The following is a 16,716-nucleotide window of genomic DNA, read 5'->3' on the forward strand; positions in this document are numbered from 1 at the left end:
TGCTCACTCAGGCGGCTATAGCCACCTAAGTATATTGGCTCTGCCCACAGCAGCTATTGCATTGGGAATTCCCCTCTCGCATCCTTAAGTGAAGAGGGCATGAAGAGAAAAGGAAATAGGATTAAAATTTCTGCATTGAACCAAGTTCTGAAGACAAGATAGCCTGTCTATCTGTCTAATGATACCTGTCTGCCCAGACTCAGCAATGAGAGAGCCTGGAGACCTGCTCCCCAATTGAAACTCCTGCGTTATCAGACAAACTCACCGCTCAAAACCAGTTAGGAGTAAACTGCTGCTCCCAACTCCCTTCATCAGAAAAAGGAGATCATTCCTCCATCACAAGGAAGACTGACAGCTGTGAGGTGAGACCTGCAACCTCAGGAACAAAACTGGATTCCATCTCAGTCCAACTCTTCAAGATACCTGCTCCTCATCTAACCCTCACCTCCCCCCCACCCTCCATTCCCTGGGCTGGAAACAACAAACTGGAGCAGATGGAAGCAAGGCTCTGTGGCTATGGAGCCGTTTGATAAATAACGTGGAGCGGCCCACTAGCCGGCGGCCCTCTAGCCGGCTTCCCAAACAAGAGCCTTGCATCTTGACCCAAGCCAACTACAAATGTTGGGTACAGGCCAGGTCCTTCCTTGACCTCAATCAAATCAGTTCTCCTGCTGCTTGCCTGCATGATTGGCACTGCAGCATCAAAAGTGCCCTGCTCTGCCAGCTCGCTACTGCCACATCAATGCTGGCTGCATGTACTATGGGACGAGCGTGCTGATAAGCCAGAGTCTCTCTCAAACAGCACCCATTGGGGCAGCAAATAACAGGAGTAGGGCAGTCCACCAGCAGTACAGTCATCGCCATTCCAAAACCATGGACAGGAAACGCTAGTACGTATTGAGCCATGGATCAGAAAATTACTAAGCTCTCAGATCCTGTGAAGTCAAAAAATTAAGGCCAAACCGATATGTCAAATTATATTACAGGTAGATTTTATCTGTGGCTTGCTATCTACTGATGGACTTCCATTATCATTTTAATTAAAGTAGTAGTCACATTTAACTCATCTTTATAGAAGGGCTTTTAAGATTCAAGTAGACTGAGGGACTGACAACTAAGTACTACTGGATCTGTGGTTAGGTTAGTATGGTGAGATTTATTATGGGATACCTCAGTAAGCAATAGATGTTAAGAATGAGACTTAAAGGATATGAAATGAAAGGCAGATTTAAATGTTATAGTCTAAATACCACCACCACCCACTACCGTTCACAAACAGCTGCTCTTTGAATCCAATATTGTTTTCTAGGGTTCCAATTAGAGGTTTCAGCTGCACTATCATATACTATATGCAGAAAATACAGATAGATATTTCTATTAAACATGTGGATTATATTTTGCAGAACAGATTTTACACCTCATTTGTTCTGCATTATTACACTTAGTTTATTTTTTATTAGAAGGGCATTAAATGAAAGAGGCATTTTAAATATTTAAGTGAAACAGAATAAACACTCATTCAGGAGTTTGAAACAGGCATAAACATTACAGCCATGGTGTCCAACCAGTTCTGAAGCGAATTAGCCACATTTAACTGGTCCAACAGCCACATTGTTCATGCCAACTAGCTACATTTACCCGGCCACAGAGCCACATATGGCTAGTGTGCTGGACACCATGACATTACAGTATGTCAGACTGACCAAAACTATGTAAGAAATCCATTTGCTTCATTTCTACTATTTTCTATACACTGATGAAAAATTAACTCTACCTTCAAGTTTCTATGAAGCTGGTCTACACAGGGAAACTATTGTGAAATGAATGTGGGAATTTAAAATGCAAGCTATTTTGTGTTAGCTCCCTGTTTGGTCACACTTATTGTACACCAGTGGTCTCCAACCTTTTTACACCCAAGATCACCTTTTAAATGACAGAACAAGCCAAGATCTACCGCCATGCCCCTTTGTTGAAGCCCCGCCCTCTCTAATCTCCTCCTCTCCATCACTTGCTATCCCCAACCCTTATACTGCTGCTTTTCTTCCCAATTCTTCTGTAGGAAGAGGTTTTTCCAACAATTGGCCTGTCTATACTGGACCAAATGTCAGAATAAAACCTTCTTTTGGAAGTTCCCTTATTCCTCGTGGAAAGAGGAATATAGGAGTGACTGAAAGATCATGTTTGCTCTTCCACTAAAAGATGCAGAAGAGTTTTTCCTGGGATCTCTCTGGAATCCTGAAAAACTCCTGCAGTCTAGCCGTAACCGCGCTGGGTTGAGACGGGATGTGTAGGCTCTTGGGTAGGAATGAGGGATTTCGGTGTGGGAAGGGTGAGAGGTACAAGCTCTGGGAGGAAATTTGGATGCAAGAGGATGTGGATAAGGGGTCGCTGGCTTGGGGAGGGGGCTCCAGGCCAGGCAGTGTTGGGGTCAGATATAGGGGTAGGGTACAAAGAAAGCCACAGACTTTTGGATGTGAGGGTTCAGGAATTTGGGTTGGGGTATGTGAAGGGCTCAGGGTAGAGGGTTCCAGTGTTTGATAGGCTCAGATGTAGGGTCTGGGGGAAAGGGGAGTGCAGGAGTGTTATGATGTTGTGGCCAGATGGGGACTTGGCCCCAACTGGGGGTTTGTTGGCCAGGCTTCATTTTTAAATAAAATACTATGTCAAACACAAAAAGTTTTTGCATTGTCTTTATCTCTGAGAAGGGCAGGGAACCTGTTTTGAGTGGGGGGGCCCAAACGTCACTGACCCACAGAAAAGTCAGTTGAGGCCACACAAGATAGATGCAAAAAAAACCCTCCTCCAACCCTCCCCCCCCCCCAGCTTCATTAATGTGTCCCCAACTGTGTTGGTGGGGGCAGGGACATAGTACTGGGGAAGGATGCTAGTGGGTGCTTCGGCAGGGGATAGGGTGTCAGTGGGGACAGAGTTCTGTGGCTAGGGAGTGGGGAGAAGGAACAAGCGGCAGGGGAGAGGGAACATGGTGCCAGCGGGGGCAGAGAGTCCCCTGCACCCACCTCCTCCCAGGGAAGCTGGTGCGTGCCTCCTCCGGGCCCGTCTCCCTCCTCCCGTGGTGCAGGGAAGCCACCGCACTCCTCCTCTGGGACTGACGCCCCTTCCCGCAATGTGCCCGGGAAGACCTGAGGGAGAGGAGCAGCCAGTGCACTTCCGGAACCAGCGTGAAGCTGCAGGACTTCTGTCCACCCTGCTGGAGGTAGGTAGTGGGGCTTCTCAGGGGTGAGGGGGGGCCCAAACACCTCACGATTGACCCGTCGAGGCCTCGCGATCAACCAGTTGGTGACCATGGTTGTACACTAAATGTGCCTTTATGCAGTTGAGCTTAATCCACTTTGGAAATTTGGCTTAATGCACTTGGAAGTGGATTAACCTAACTGCACAATAGCATCCAACATACAGTAAGCATTCACATGAAAAGTCATTCCACAACAGCTATTGCAGGCAAAGAAATTAAGGCATGAAGGCAACTCCCTAGTGTAAGCAAACTCTCATTCAAAATGCTGTTTCTCTGTGATAGATTTATCTTTTTAGGATCAAATTCCAAATCCCTTATTCAAATTGAGTAGCATATGACTTCAGAAGTAGTAACAGCACCAAAGAATTCAATGAGATTATTTGTGGAGTAAAGATTAACAGTATTCTCTATGAGTTTAAAGACATAGGAATCTGGTCTTTAATTGCAGGTAAAACACATAATGGGAGCATTTTACACAGAACAAAAACTTATGTACAATATATATGCACTAATTTCCATTACAAATCTTCATATAGACATACATAAACTCTCAAAGATAAATTTTGTGGATTTGGATCATAAAGTGAAACTACCATCAGATTTGCAGTTTTGTTGTGACTATGTTGGTCACAGGATATTACAGAGACAAGATGAGTGAAGTAAAACTCTCACATTCATACTGCTAGTCACCATTTTTAAACTACACATTTATTCTTTGAACAAAACTAGTAACAAGGATACTAGCTCCTAATTTAACAGGCTATACTTCACCTTTATTGATTGCTTCAGCTTTGAAGTTCACTCCAAAAGCTGTGAATTTCAGGAGCACAGAACAATCCTGCCACCTAGAGCTCACACATAAAATTGCTTTTACATGCCAAAAAAATTAACAAGGAGTCCAGTGGCACCTTTAAGCTGAGTTGCAACTCATGAAAGATTAACAATTTTATTATGACATCGTCTTTAAGGTGCCACCGGTCTCATTGTTTTTGCTAAAACAGAGTAACAGAACTACCTCTGACACCTGTCAAAGAAACAAAGAGCAAATGCTGTTTCTTTAAAATTTCCAAGCTTTAGTTCACAACCTTGAAGAAGTCCTATTAAAGTGCTACCAGCAATAAGCAAAGTCTACTCAGTTACAGCTACACAGAACATTCAATATAAAGATAACTGAAAAAGTACGGAATATTAAATCTCTCAAGATACCACATTGTTCTTGGGATGGTAGGAGACTGTACTCCCTTCACATGTAAACAACTCAACAGTTAAGAACATTTTAAAAATAGGTTAGAATGACAAAAGTCTAGGAATTTCAGTGAAAGCCTCTTGGTCTTAAAATGATGCAATTTCTGATAGAAGTCAGGTTTTGAATTAAGACAGGGCAAGCATCATACAGGATCTCCTGGATTCTATAAAAAATGCAAATAGAATGTGTAAATTATACTAAATTGGGAACTTTTATAAACCAGCTAAAACAGATGAAGTACACACAAATGAGATCCACAGAAAATCTAAAATATTGGCAAACATGGGATTGTGTTAATTGATGCCACCAGGGGAGGGGATAGTTTATAACACATATGCAATGGGAAGGAGAAGTCCAGGAAGCAATAATGCTGGAAGGTGCCTAGGAGTGGTGGATATGGAATTAGACAAAAGTACAATGCAATAGAACAAGAACACTACAATACAGTTGTGTGCTGTACACACCCACCAAAAATACAGGTAGAAAAACAGTAATCCCTTTTTATACAGTTCACATGTGACCATCTCTGGACTCTCTCACACTCAAATACGGACACACATGCACAGCAGAGAGTTCAGAGAAGCAAAACTGGAAAGCAGACTATTTATGGATCAAGATTAGAGTTCAAAACAGATAGCTTGTTTAAGGGTGTGTCACAAATTAAAAAGAGGGATTGTTCCCAATGTGCCTCTTAATGACAAAAAATTGCACTTAAAAAAAATCAGCACCACTAAATACAGCGTACCCTGTTTTCCAAAGATGACGGTAAATAACAGAGTTTAGTAGAACAGGAAAGGAGAAAAATTTTAATTAAAATGTTTAAAACCCTGCTTTGAAATAAAAATCCAATTATTAGGAATGTGAGAGGAATTTCTTCCAAAACACTTTCAACTGAGGGTTGAGAAAACTCCTGCTCTGGGAAATTCTCCAGCAGGACCATGGAAAATGAAAATAGATAGCTGTAGATTTCTTAAGGTAGAAAATAAACAGAAGTTGTTATATTACTGCAAAACTATTAACTTTTTCAGGCTGTCTCCATAGATCATAATAAAAACAAAGTACAAAGCCTTTCCTCTCCCTCCCTTTGAAAGTCCCAATAGAAGTCAGTCCAATAAAAAAATATTACCTCACCAGCTTGTCTCTAATCTTTCCTCTCAGTATTCTGCTGCCTTCTGGTGAAACTCAACAGACACAGAAAGCTGGTGTGAGGCCTTCTGTGTAACTTAAGACTCATATTAGAGCTATTTGGTGCTACATCCAGACCTCTAGAGTGAGACTTATTTACGATATATATAGCAATTTCCTGAAATCTCTCTGGGAGATCTTACACTATATCATTGGAGTGGCAGCCCTGCAGGAACAGTAGATGACTAGACAAATTCATTCAGGTTGTAACCCCTGTAGAGAGGCATCATCTCCTGGGGAGGCCCGCCTATCCTAGTTCAAAGTGAATTTTCCAGAGACCAAAAAAAAACACACACAAAAAGGAGCAATAGCCTAAGTTTAAACTGATTCTGATCCAGCAAATGGACAGCTCTTTCTGTTCAAGGGAAGGAGCCCAAAATTTAGGGAAGGGTTTGTAGGATTGAAACTTGCCACAGGCCTCAAAGATGAGGGGTGATACGTTTATTAGTATGTATGCAGATTTCTCTACTGGTTTTAAATATGTTCTCTGTAACACTTTTATACTTTGGCCACATCTTCACTACCAGGAAGATTGATGCTGCGGCAGTCAATCTTCCAGAGTTGGATTTAGCAGGTCTGATAAAGAACTGCTAAATCGAATCCTGAGGGTGCTTGATTCATAAGGAGTAAGGGAAGTCATAAGGAGCATTTGCTCCCATCGACCTCCCACTGTGGAGATCGTGCTGAAGGTCGAATTAAGGTACGTTGACTCTAGCTACACAATTAATGCAGCTGGAGTTGCAAGTCTGAATTTGACCTTCCATTTAGTATAGACAAAGCCTAAGATTAAAATAGTGATAGAAAGTGCTTGTTTATAAAAAGCTGTGTGATAACCTAAAACCACAGATAGTTACCCTGTTCATAGTTTTCAAAAGAAAAGGCAAAGTACAGATGCTGACCTGTTTAGGAAATCTGCCTTGATTGGGATATCACAGTATAGGCAGCATAAGCACTGGAAATACCACAGATTGGGAGGTAAAGATATGGAAAGTGCCCAAGAAAAGTGTCAGCTGAGTAGCTGGAAACCTTGGAATGGATGCCCTTTCTGGACTACAGAGATAAAATACAAGTACAGCATGTCAAGAGATGGGAATTTTTTTTTTTTAAATCTGTAAAGCCAGTAGCCTGGAACTTCCAGCATAAATAAGCATCATAAAAAGGCATATAGTATCTATTCCAGCTTTTTGGGGACAATGGGAAGACCCTGGTGCAGTCCTTTCAGACTTCCTATAGGTTGCGTGGAATGGGGAAAGTATGGGGCTACCTAATGTTCTCTTAGCCTATGGGTTTGACCATCTCATGCAGAAAAAGTAACTTTGAAACATCCTACACTGCAGATTGCAATAAAATATTCTACAATAAAATGTGACTCAAAAGTTCTCTCTTTTGTTAATGTTGGAGTTCATTGTTTGAACTGCAGTACACTGTGGAAATGGCTTCTAGAGGGGGAAAATGATAAAAAAAAAACATGGAAGAGTTCAGAAAGTTCTCAACACCCTGCTCCCAGGAGAATGGAGGTTTTCTTCAAAGAATAGATAAATATACAAGCATAATCAAAGGGCATGTTAGATTTCAATTCAGAGATTTCTTCCCCTCACACAACTCCCACATGTTCAATCCACTACAGAGTTAACACACTGCTTAGTATCTGAGAAATATCTCTAGGCATGCTGAGAGAAAGGGTTTTTAAGCTGGGTACATTAAAAAAAAAAATCACTGAGATGGAAAGACTCCCTGCCAATATTCCTGTGAACTCTGCAGGTCTTTCTTCCTGCTCAGACTAGCTTAATTTAGAGTGAGTGCCATTAACACTCTCATGGCACAAGATATGGGGAGTGAAGAGGGAACACACACACAGAATGGAGCACACAGAGCTGCAGGAGGGAGACACAGACTAGGGATCAGGACTACTGCAGGAGGACAGACTGAGGCAGGGGCTGAATGGGGTATAGGGCCACAGTGATGGGGGATGCAGGGACACGTGGGGATGGGGTGGCAGAATGGGGGTGCAGGGACACCTGGGGACAGTGGAGAATATCTGCCTAATGGAATGGGAGACGCTAAAGGTCAACCAGGGTCTGCACAGGTAAGCCTTCTTAACTCCCTAACAACCTTTTCCATTCTTCTCCCATCCACAGCCAACAACCCTCCAGGTTCATTCCCAGGCTCCTTCACAGCAATTTCCTTCCCTCTTCCTCAGCTCCTTTACTCCTGATGCCTTCAAGCCTTGGCACAGCTTCTAAGAGGTGTGGAAAATACATTTCTGGATTGCAATTTAAATGTCAAAGTTCTGTATTAATATGCCTAATAAGGAAATTTGTCAAAAAACGTTTCCTGAATCTCTTTTGTTATCTATTGTTTCAGACCTACATGCTGACATGCATTTTGAAATAAATTATCAAAGTAACTAACATGCATGTGGTGTTACTGTATTTAACAAATAAAATATGAAGAATTTTAAACTAGTCTGTGAAGAATTTGACACAGAATTCTCCAGGGGTATGGTATACATCTATAGAGCACGAACCAACATCCATTATACTCAATATTTTTTTCCTGAAGCTGTTGTATTTAAAGGCCCAATCTTAAAGTATCTTTGACATAGTAGATTGATCAGTGGTGTGCAACCTGTGGCCCATGGGCCACATGCGGCCCACCGGAGCTCACCTATAGCCTGTGGACCCCTTCTGCCCCTGTCCCCAGTGCACCTCTCATTAAGTGTGGCATCGTAGTCCTGTACTTCCAAATTCTTCCCCTCCCTCCCAGCACTTTTGGAGTGCCATGAATCTGCTGATTCGTGCTCCATCCCTGCTCTTTCCCCTCGCTCCAAGAGCTTGGAGGAGGAGCGAGGACAGAGCATAAGCCAAGAGATTTGTGGTGCTCCAAAAGCATTTGGAGGGAGGAGGAGGAGGAGGAAGTGCAAGAGGCATGTGGGGTAGGGAAGCAGACCAGGAGGCTGTAGGACCATGGATGAAACCTCAATGGGACACGAGCTACTAGTAAACACCACCCTTACCAGGTGATGCTTACTGGTTATGGTTAACCAGTGGGCTGATGCAGCCCCCATCCGCCCTTATTTAACTGGTTAACCAGTTAAAATATACTGTTCAACTGCTTGATTTTACATCTCTACAGGCTACTCTGGCCTACTAAGGTGAAGAAGGGCCCCTCATGCAGCCCACTCACTCCCTATTCTTCGTTGCCAATTGCTGGTATACATCCACTATAGTTGAAAAAGTTTTAACTGAATAACTTACAATAGGGGGGAAAAAAGAGACTCCCAAACCTTGTAGCATTAAAAATGTAAAAAACACTTCTGAACCAGTCAATATTTCAGTTCAAATTGCTTGAAATTATATAAGATATGACAAGTTAAGTAACTTTTTCCTCTAGGAATAGTTGTCAATAAAGTGACTACAATGGCAAGACCTCATACTGTCTAATATGGTGAATATCAATGCTTCAGACTCCATTATCAATGCTTCAGACTCCATCAACTGCATGCTTTACAAATCTCTTTGTAAAGCAAAATGCTATTTACTATCACTGAAGTAGAAGCACACTCTATAGTCACAAGACTTGTCCAAATTAAGGGGAAGGTTGATCTACGTATCTTCAATCTAATTAGAAACATACATATTTCACGTGTGCTGAAAACATTAACTAATCTCCTCTCTAACATCTAGATTTACTATACCTGAAAAAAATAGTGATTTTCCACTAATACTACCTTCGTGCATTTGACAGTACTTTGCATACTCAGTTTCTACTTTGTGTTAGTCTTTCACACAAAGGTGAGAAAAATGCCTTAAAATAGGAAATTGTGGCTATAAAAAAATTAAAAATGCTTCTAAAGAGACAGAGAAGCACAGGTAGCACTGGACACCATTCAATCGGTCTTAAAAGTTGACTGAAGTTCAAATAGGTGGTGTCCCTTTATGACAAAGCTATATTCCATGTTAGATGCTTTCACTCTAACCTGAAGATACCCAACACTGCAAAACTGCTTCTAAATGAACCAGTTTCCATTCCAATTTCCACAGAATTTGTCATTAAATTGCAGATATTTGAATTTTTGTAAACTAACTGAAGAAAACAGGGTTGCACAGAAGCTATATAACTGGCAATGATGTTCAATATTCAGTACCAAGGCAGAATGACCAGGTAGCTTTTTTTTTTTAAGCTTATGGACTCACTATAACTGATTCATGCCCTGTGGACACACTATAACCATGGAAGACCACACTACCATTTTTACACCATCACTTTCTTCAAGCCCAAGTACACTACAAAGTCTGGCAATCTTTTTGCTCATTTCTATGATGGCAAGATGTGATTACTTTCATTTCACATTCAGTTGGTAAAGCCAAGTAACCTTGTCTTTAGTTGATTATTTTTCACACCTGCATAGTACACCTTGAGCTACTGGTAGAAGGGAAGGCCCAAACCCAGTACTGAAAACTGTAGAAGTTAGGTTTCTGGTAAGGGATCAGTTTCTCTGCCCTTCCCTTAATGCCACTGATCCATATGACCCATAAGAGGTCCTAAGCTCTGATCAGTCTATCTGCTCTCAATCTCAGTGCTTTCCTTCAGTTCCTATGCATAAATTGGAAGAGAAGAATCGCTATCATCCTCATTCTCTTCTACAGATTAGTTACAATGGTCTCAGAAAAAAGAGCAAACTTAATGACAATTAATAAGCCTTGCCCTTTATCTCCCCCCTACTTTTGTGGAGAGACTGAGACTAGAATATGCCTTGATTCCTTCCCACAGGTGAGGATCCCACCTTCTCCCCTCATCCCACACCATGTGGTTCCTGTCCAAGTCACATGGTAAGAATGCGGATGCCCCCTCTAGCTCAGTAGAAGAGAAAATAAACATAGGTTGTTACAGTTCTTACATGTTTTCAGTGACAACTGCTAAAATCTTGAATATTCAAAATTTAATTGTGTTTTAGTAAGTAAGATTGAGTCTGACTTGGATTAGTAACAAATAGCATGAGGAACATGACTAGCTCTAACAATATTATTTCAGCAAGACAGTGTTTAATAGGTAATCCGGAAGTACAGCTTTATAACCACGGCTCGCCAGCCGTGCTGTCCGGTGATCTACACATGTGCAGATCGTTCTGCGCATTCACAGATCGCCCAAACCCAGCTCTTCCGGGTTACAACCTACTTGCCACGGGCGAGTAGATTGTATTATTTGTCGAGCCCTGTCTATAACCCTAACCATTACAATAATAATTGTTTAGTATTCAGAGTTTTCCCCTCCCTATAAACCCTGCCATCCAAAAGATGGAAGGATTTTTTGTGTTATTACTTCCCTTTCTTTTAGCTAGCAAGGAATTTAACAAGACAGAAATCTGAGCACCACAATGAGCAGAAATCTCGCCAATTCCAGTGCCTACGTCAGCTTTATTCCAAGATAAATTAAGGTAAAGTAAATGTGAACATGAACCCCAAACTAGTTTGCTTCCCTTGGAATTATTCCAAGTTAGGCCATGGTACATAATTGCTTAGTTGGCAAAACGTATGCTGCTCAGGGGTGTGAAAAAAAAAAAACACCCCTGTAAGCAACGTAAATTTTGCCAGCATATGCAGTATTATGCACAGCGCTACGTCAGCAGGAAAGCTTCTCACGACAACTTAGGGAACCACATCCAATGGGAGTTGTGGATCCAGAGCCTACAGGTAGGGCCATACAGCTCTCCGTGCTGCCCTACTTCAGTGTGGGAGTCACAGGGATGGGAGTGGGAAAATGAGCCATTGCTTTTAGGAGCCATGTCAAGTAAGCTTTGCCTGGATTGTGTACCCCACAACCCCTGCCCGCGTCCTGATCCTCTTCCTGCCCTTTTGATCCCAACCCGGAGTACCCTCTGTACCCCAGACCTCTCATCCCCAGCCCCACTCCAAAATCTGCACCCCACAGCTCGAGTCCTCATGCCACCTCCATGTACCACAACTTCCTGCCCTAGCCAGCCCTCCACATGGTATCTCCATAGAAACTGACCACTGGCTAAAAAGTTTGCCCAGTGCAGCTCTAAATACTGATTTAAAAAATTGACAACTAGAAGCATTACCTTGCCAGTACTTTGTAAAATTGTAGTTCTTGTCCGCCACACCCGCTCCCTGCTGACGATGTCTCTGGTTACATCTACCTCTGCATCAACAAAACTTCTTTGTTTGAGAGCAGTTATGTCATCATCCAGATCAGTCTTAATTGTGGATCTTTTCTTCGCCATGATTTTTGCTTTGATAGCAGCAATTTTTTCCACAGACATGGCTTCAGACAAAGATCTAAACAAGAATTGCAGAGGCTGAGTAAAGGCATAAATCAGTTAGGTACTTTGAAATAGAAAATTATAAAAACAACCATCATTGATTTCCTCAAAGTACTAGAAGTTTACATCTGTGCCACACAAGGCGCTCTCTACTGACTTACATTAAGGTTTTAAACTTCAGCACTGCTACATTTAGAGCCATTCTCTGACAGATGATTTCACAAGTAATTTAAAATATTAACACAGGAAAACTAATAAAATGTACATATGTACAAGTGTGTATATACACGCGTGCACACACACACAGACAATGCATATGAAATATACAGCTCAGGGACTAAAGACTTCAATTTACTATAAAGACAACATTTGTCCCTCTGTTTCCCACAAATTAATATAGTTTAAGTTACCTGTCTATTAAATGCTTAGCCACTGTTGGGGTTGGTAAAAAGAGTGTAGTTTAGTATCAGTTATGCTAGTGGTTTTGTTATATAGACACTTTTACACTAAGACGTGGATCAACATTACCAATACATTTCATCCAGACCAAACAGTAAGGATAACATTAAACTTTGTCACTATGAACCTGTGCTGCATTTCAAAATTTTTTCTTTACTCCATCCTGTATTCCCCCCCCCCATTTTTTTAAGTTGCATACATGTGTTTACGTTTAAATGTGAACAAAATGAAACTCAACTACCTGACAGCCCAACTCCACCAATTCAGATATTATCATTCTCAAGGCGAACTGCAGAATAAAATGAAAATTGAATTAGGCAAAGAAGTCTGTGTTTAAGTAAATTTTCATTTGATTTTGCAGTTCACATGAAAAAAGCTTACCTAATGAACATGTGATATGAAAGTAAGCTATATAGAATAGGATCTTGTTTGTGTAGTTTTTTTTTTTAAACACAAGTAGCTTAACTAATTTAACAGGTATGTACATATACTTTAAGACCTCTAAGAATTATGTCACTTGTATTTTAAAAAGGTATCTCTCATAATATTGGGTGAACCTCTCTGGTCCAAGACTGGTCTGGCAACATTTGTGGTCCAGCTCCCAAATCAGAGAGCCCTAGGAGACTCACAGCAGGGAATGGAGCTGGGAACCCAGCAGACCAGGATGGTCTTAGGGTGGCTCTGGTGGGAACTCAGACAGGGGACCCAGGATGGCAGGGGCTTTGGCAAACCCAGGGCTGGCTGTGGAGGCAGGAGCTCCAGTGATGGGGGTCAAGCAATCCCTGAAGCTGGGAGGGGAGCACTGCAGGGTCAACTGACAGACTCCTGGAGAGCCTAGAATCCATCAGCAAAGGGGATTAAATTGATCAACTCTAGTCTAGCAACCTCCTTCATTCAGGACCAGTCAGGCCCGGAGGATGCTGGACGAGGGAAATCCAAGCTGTATTAAAAAAATTAAAAGTGTGAATTACAAAAAAAAAAAAAAAAAAAAATCCACAATCTTCATTGTAGCATTCCCTGGTATTCCACAGAACACCAAAAGGTAGTTTGTGAAGCCGTCAGAACATTAGGAACACCACAACCCTCAGTGACCTGGCTCAGAACAAAGAGAAGGTCACTAAACTTTTTGAAGTTAGATAGTGATTAAGAACTCTGTTACTACAGTTAACCATTAATTGCACCTACCCAGGTAGCTAGCCTCCTCTATCAACAACAGGTGTACTTTATCATGGATTTAGGTGTTGTTTGTGGATTCTAGGCCACTACTTCAGGGGTTCTGAATGTTATCCACTAGCTTGAAAAAAACCAATGTTGGAATAGAATAACTGAGTCCTCCCTACCTCACTGTCTGTATGAAAAGGTACGTATTGAAGTTTTATTCATTGCTGTTATGCACAAGTGTCTGAGCACCTCACAAACTAAATCATTCACCACTTCCCTTTGAAATTGGGGAGGGATGGGTTACAGTGGGGAACTCAGGCACAGAAGAGATTAAACAACTTGCAAAAGGTCTGTGGCAGAGATTAATGAATCCAGATCTTCTCAGCCCCAGTGCATAGTCTTAATAAGACCACTCATTTGTACACTTGTAGCAGGGTGAATAAAAATCAATTATTTTTAAAGCAAAAAACAAATATGATTTTTTTTAAACTTAAACCTGAGTTTAACTTTTTAAATCAATACTACATTACTCATTTAAAAATAACAGTTACGATTAAATCTCATCACAAACATGTTAAACCTACACTTACAGTCTCATAAAACTGAATGGCTCTAGTCTGTCCGGCCTAACTACCAGCTCGTTTCTGGGCTCTCTGTTTCTCAGAAGACTAAAGACACAGGCTGAATAGGATTGGTTTTGTTCTGTGCTTATGTGGTGGCAAAGCTGGGCCAACCACAGCAGAGGAATTATTTAAGAAGCTGTTTTAAAAACAGACAATATATAGGAAAGATCAGAGACAGCATAGAAAGAAACAGTGGAGTGGACTTGGAAGAACAAAGGAAGACACTACTAAGCACACGTGTCACCGCTTCCTATATTCTCTCCCACCCTTTTGCCACAGAAAAACTGACATGGCTTCTGAGCAGAAGAGAGAGCCTATCTGGGAATAATTCGAAGAAATTTGTTCCCTACATACCAAAGGAAAATGTGGCAGATGTATATAGTGCTAGAAGGAGATGCAGAGCCTAGCTGCAAGAATCAAACATCATAATGAAAACTAATTATTGGGAGAAAATGGGGATGTGTCTGAAGAACAATTTGGATCAACTGGTTAGTAGCTTAAATAATGCAGTTTGCAATGCATCATTGTTCTCTCTGTGCCTTTTAGCATTCATGTAATTTAACAAATAAATTCCCAAGTTGTTTGCTATATTGGATGTTGCTAGAAAGAGAAAAGTTTAGCTTAACTAATTAAAGAAGTCATAAGGAATAACTAACCAGGTTTAGACTATCACCCAAATATTTGGTATAGAAAGCTGCAGAGAGAGAAATCTAGAGTTGCTAGTTATCACTGGGTGTCATTTTGATACTTTATATTCCACTACAAGATACAGCTGGTGTTGCAAAAATGAATCGAGGTAAGGACCCAAGCTTTTTGAAAAGAAAATGAAAGTGTATATGCTTCATTTGAATCATTGCTCTGGGGTGGGGCTGAGGATGAAGGGATCAGTATGCAGGCTCTTCTCAAGAGAGGACTACCACAGCCCTCTCTTACCACAGCAGGTAAGAAGTGCTTTGATAGCCACTGCCTGCAGTGGGCACAGCTGGGAGAAGGGTTCGTGTCCCCTGGCTAGGGCAGGTTCATTTTCATTTGCACTTTCCAGCCAGAGTAAAGAATACAGCAAACTGTACACTTTCTCCTGCCTCCCTGACTAAGGAGAACTGCCAGCAATGTTCCTGAGTGAATTGGGCATGAGGTGAAGCTTCAGCTCCCCCCACCTCCCAAAAGGATGCCTGGGGTGTAGGAGGTTCAGGGCTGGTACAGTTCTGAATGGGGAGAGGGCCACCCCCAGCCAGCCTCTTTCACTTGTGTAGTGATTCTGTTTCTTTTCCGTATGGTTCTAGGAGAAGCAATCCCATTCCAGGAACATCCCATTTTCCTGGCACAATCAAACCCTTATGTTGTTTTAAATTATAAGAGAAAGCTGCATGGCAAATTTGGTGGTCCTAGCTCTGACCATTTAGTAGGAATTCTTGAAAAAAACAGACATGCACAAACTGTCTCAAATATATAAAGTAGATAATAAATGTCCCTTATTTTGGAATATCATGGCCACAGGCCAGAATGGTGATACCATAAGTCTATTCCCTATTTTATTTGGAAGGCATTTCAAGAGACCTTGACAAAAGAAATACCTCACCAAAAAGTTAAACTGCAGGTAATCAAGAAGCAAACAGATCAAGTTCTAAATCTACCTCAATTTCTTGCGAGCATTCTTAACCCAAACATAAAGGTAGATGCCTAACTTCTGAAATTGATGCTGCTGCCATGTTTTGGGCATCTTAAAAAAAAAAAAAAAAAAAAAAATCACTCCTCAGTTATGCCAGTCATAATAAATTTCAGGGCTGGAGCCAAGCTACTTAATCAGTATAGGCTGTGTCTACATTAGCATCCCTTTTCCGGAAAAGGGTGCCAATGAGAAGTCAGAATTGCAAATGCCGCGGGGATTTAAATTTTCCCCGCGGCATTTGCATGAACATGGCTGCCGCTTTTTCCGGCTCGGGGCTTTGCCAGGAAAAAGTGCCAGTCTAGACAGGGATCTTTCGGAAAATAGAGCCTTTTCCGGAACACCCCTTATTCCTCTTAAAATCAGGAATAAGGGATCTTCCGGAAAAGGCTTTATTTTCGGAAAGATCCCTGTCTAGACTGGCGCTTTTTTCCAGCAAAGCCCCGAGCCGGAAAAAGGCGGCAGCCATGTTCATGCAAATGCCGCGGGGAAAATTTAAATCCCCGCGGCATTTGCAATTCCGACTTGCCTCATTAGCAAACCCTTTTCCGGAAAAGGGTGCCAAGGTAGACACAGCCTATATGTTTACTGATGATGTCTTGAACAAAGTCACTCCCCAAATTGGTGGAAATCATTAGCCAGAGTTCCTTGAGTTGGTAAGTCAACTTTTCACAGCAGTAGGTTCCTCAGCAGGCACAGAGGGTACATCTACACAGCAGCGTTATTTCCGAATAACTGGTGTTATTCTGAAATAACAGTGTGCATCTACAAGCCTTTATTTCAAAATAATGTCAAGCTGGAGGATTTCTTATTCCAACTTATGGTAACCCTCATTTTATG

General features: G+C 41.6%; 1 protein-coding gene across 1 annotated transcript in view; it reads right to left on the reverse strand.

The window, feature by feature from the left end:
• The window catches only part of CDC73 (cell division cycle 73), a 163,262-nt gene that overhangs the window by 129,023 nt on the left and 17,523 nt on the right, over nt 1–16,716 (reverse strand). Inside the window, exon 7 of the mRNA XM_075936731.2 lies at nt 11,767–11,983. Within this exon, the coding sequence (XP_075792846.1) occupies nt 11,767–11,983 (217 nt within the window). The remainder of the gene's footprint in view (nt 1–11,766; nt 11,984–16,716) is intronic.

The sequence above is a fragment of the Pelodiscus sinensis genome, chromosome 9, assembly GCF_052426305.1.
Source record: "Pelodiscus sinensis isolate ZL-2025 chromosome 9, ASM5242630v1, whole genome shotgun sequence".
Taxonomy (NCBI): Eukaryota; Metazoa; Chordata; order Testudines; family Trionychidae; genus Pelodiscus; species Pelodiscus sinensis.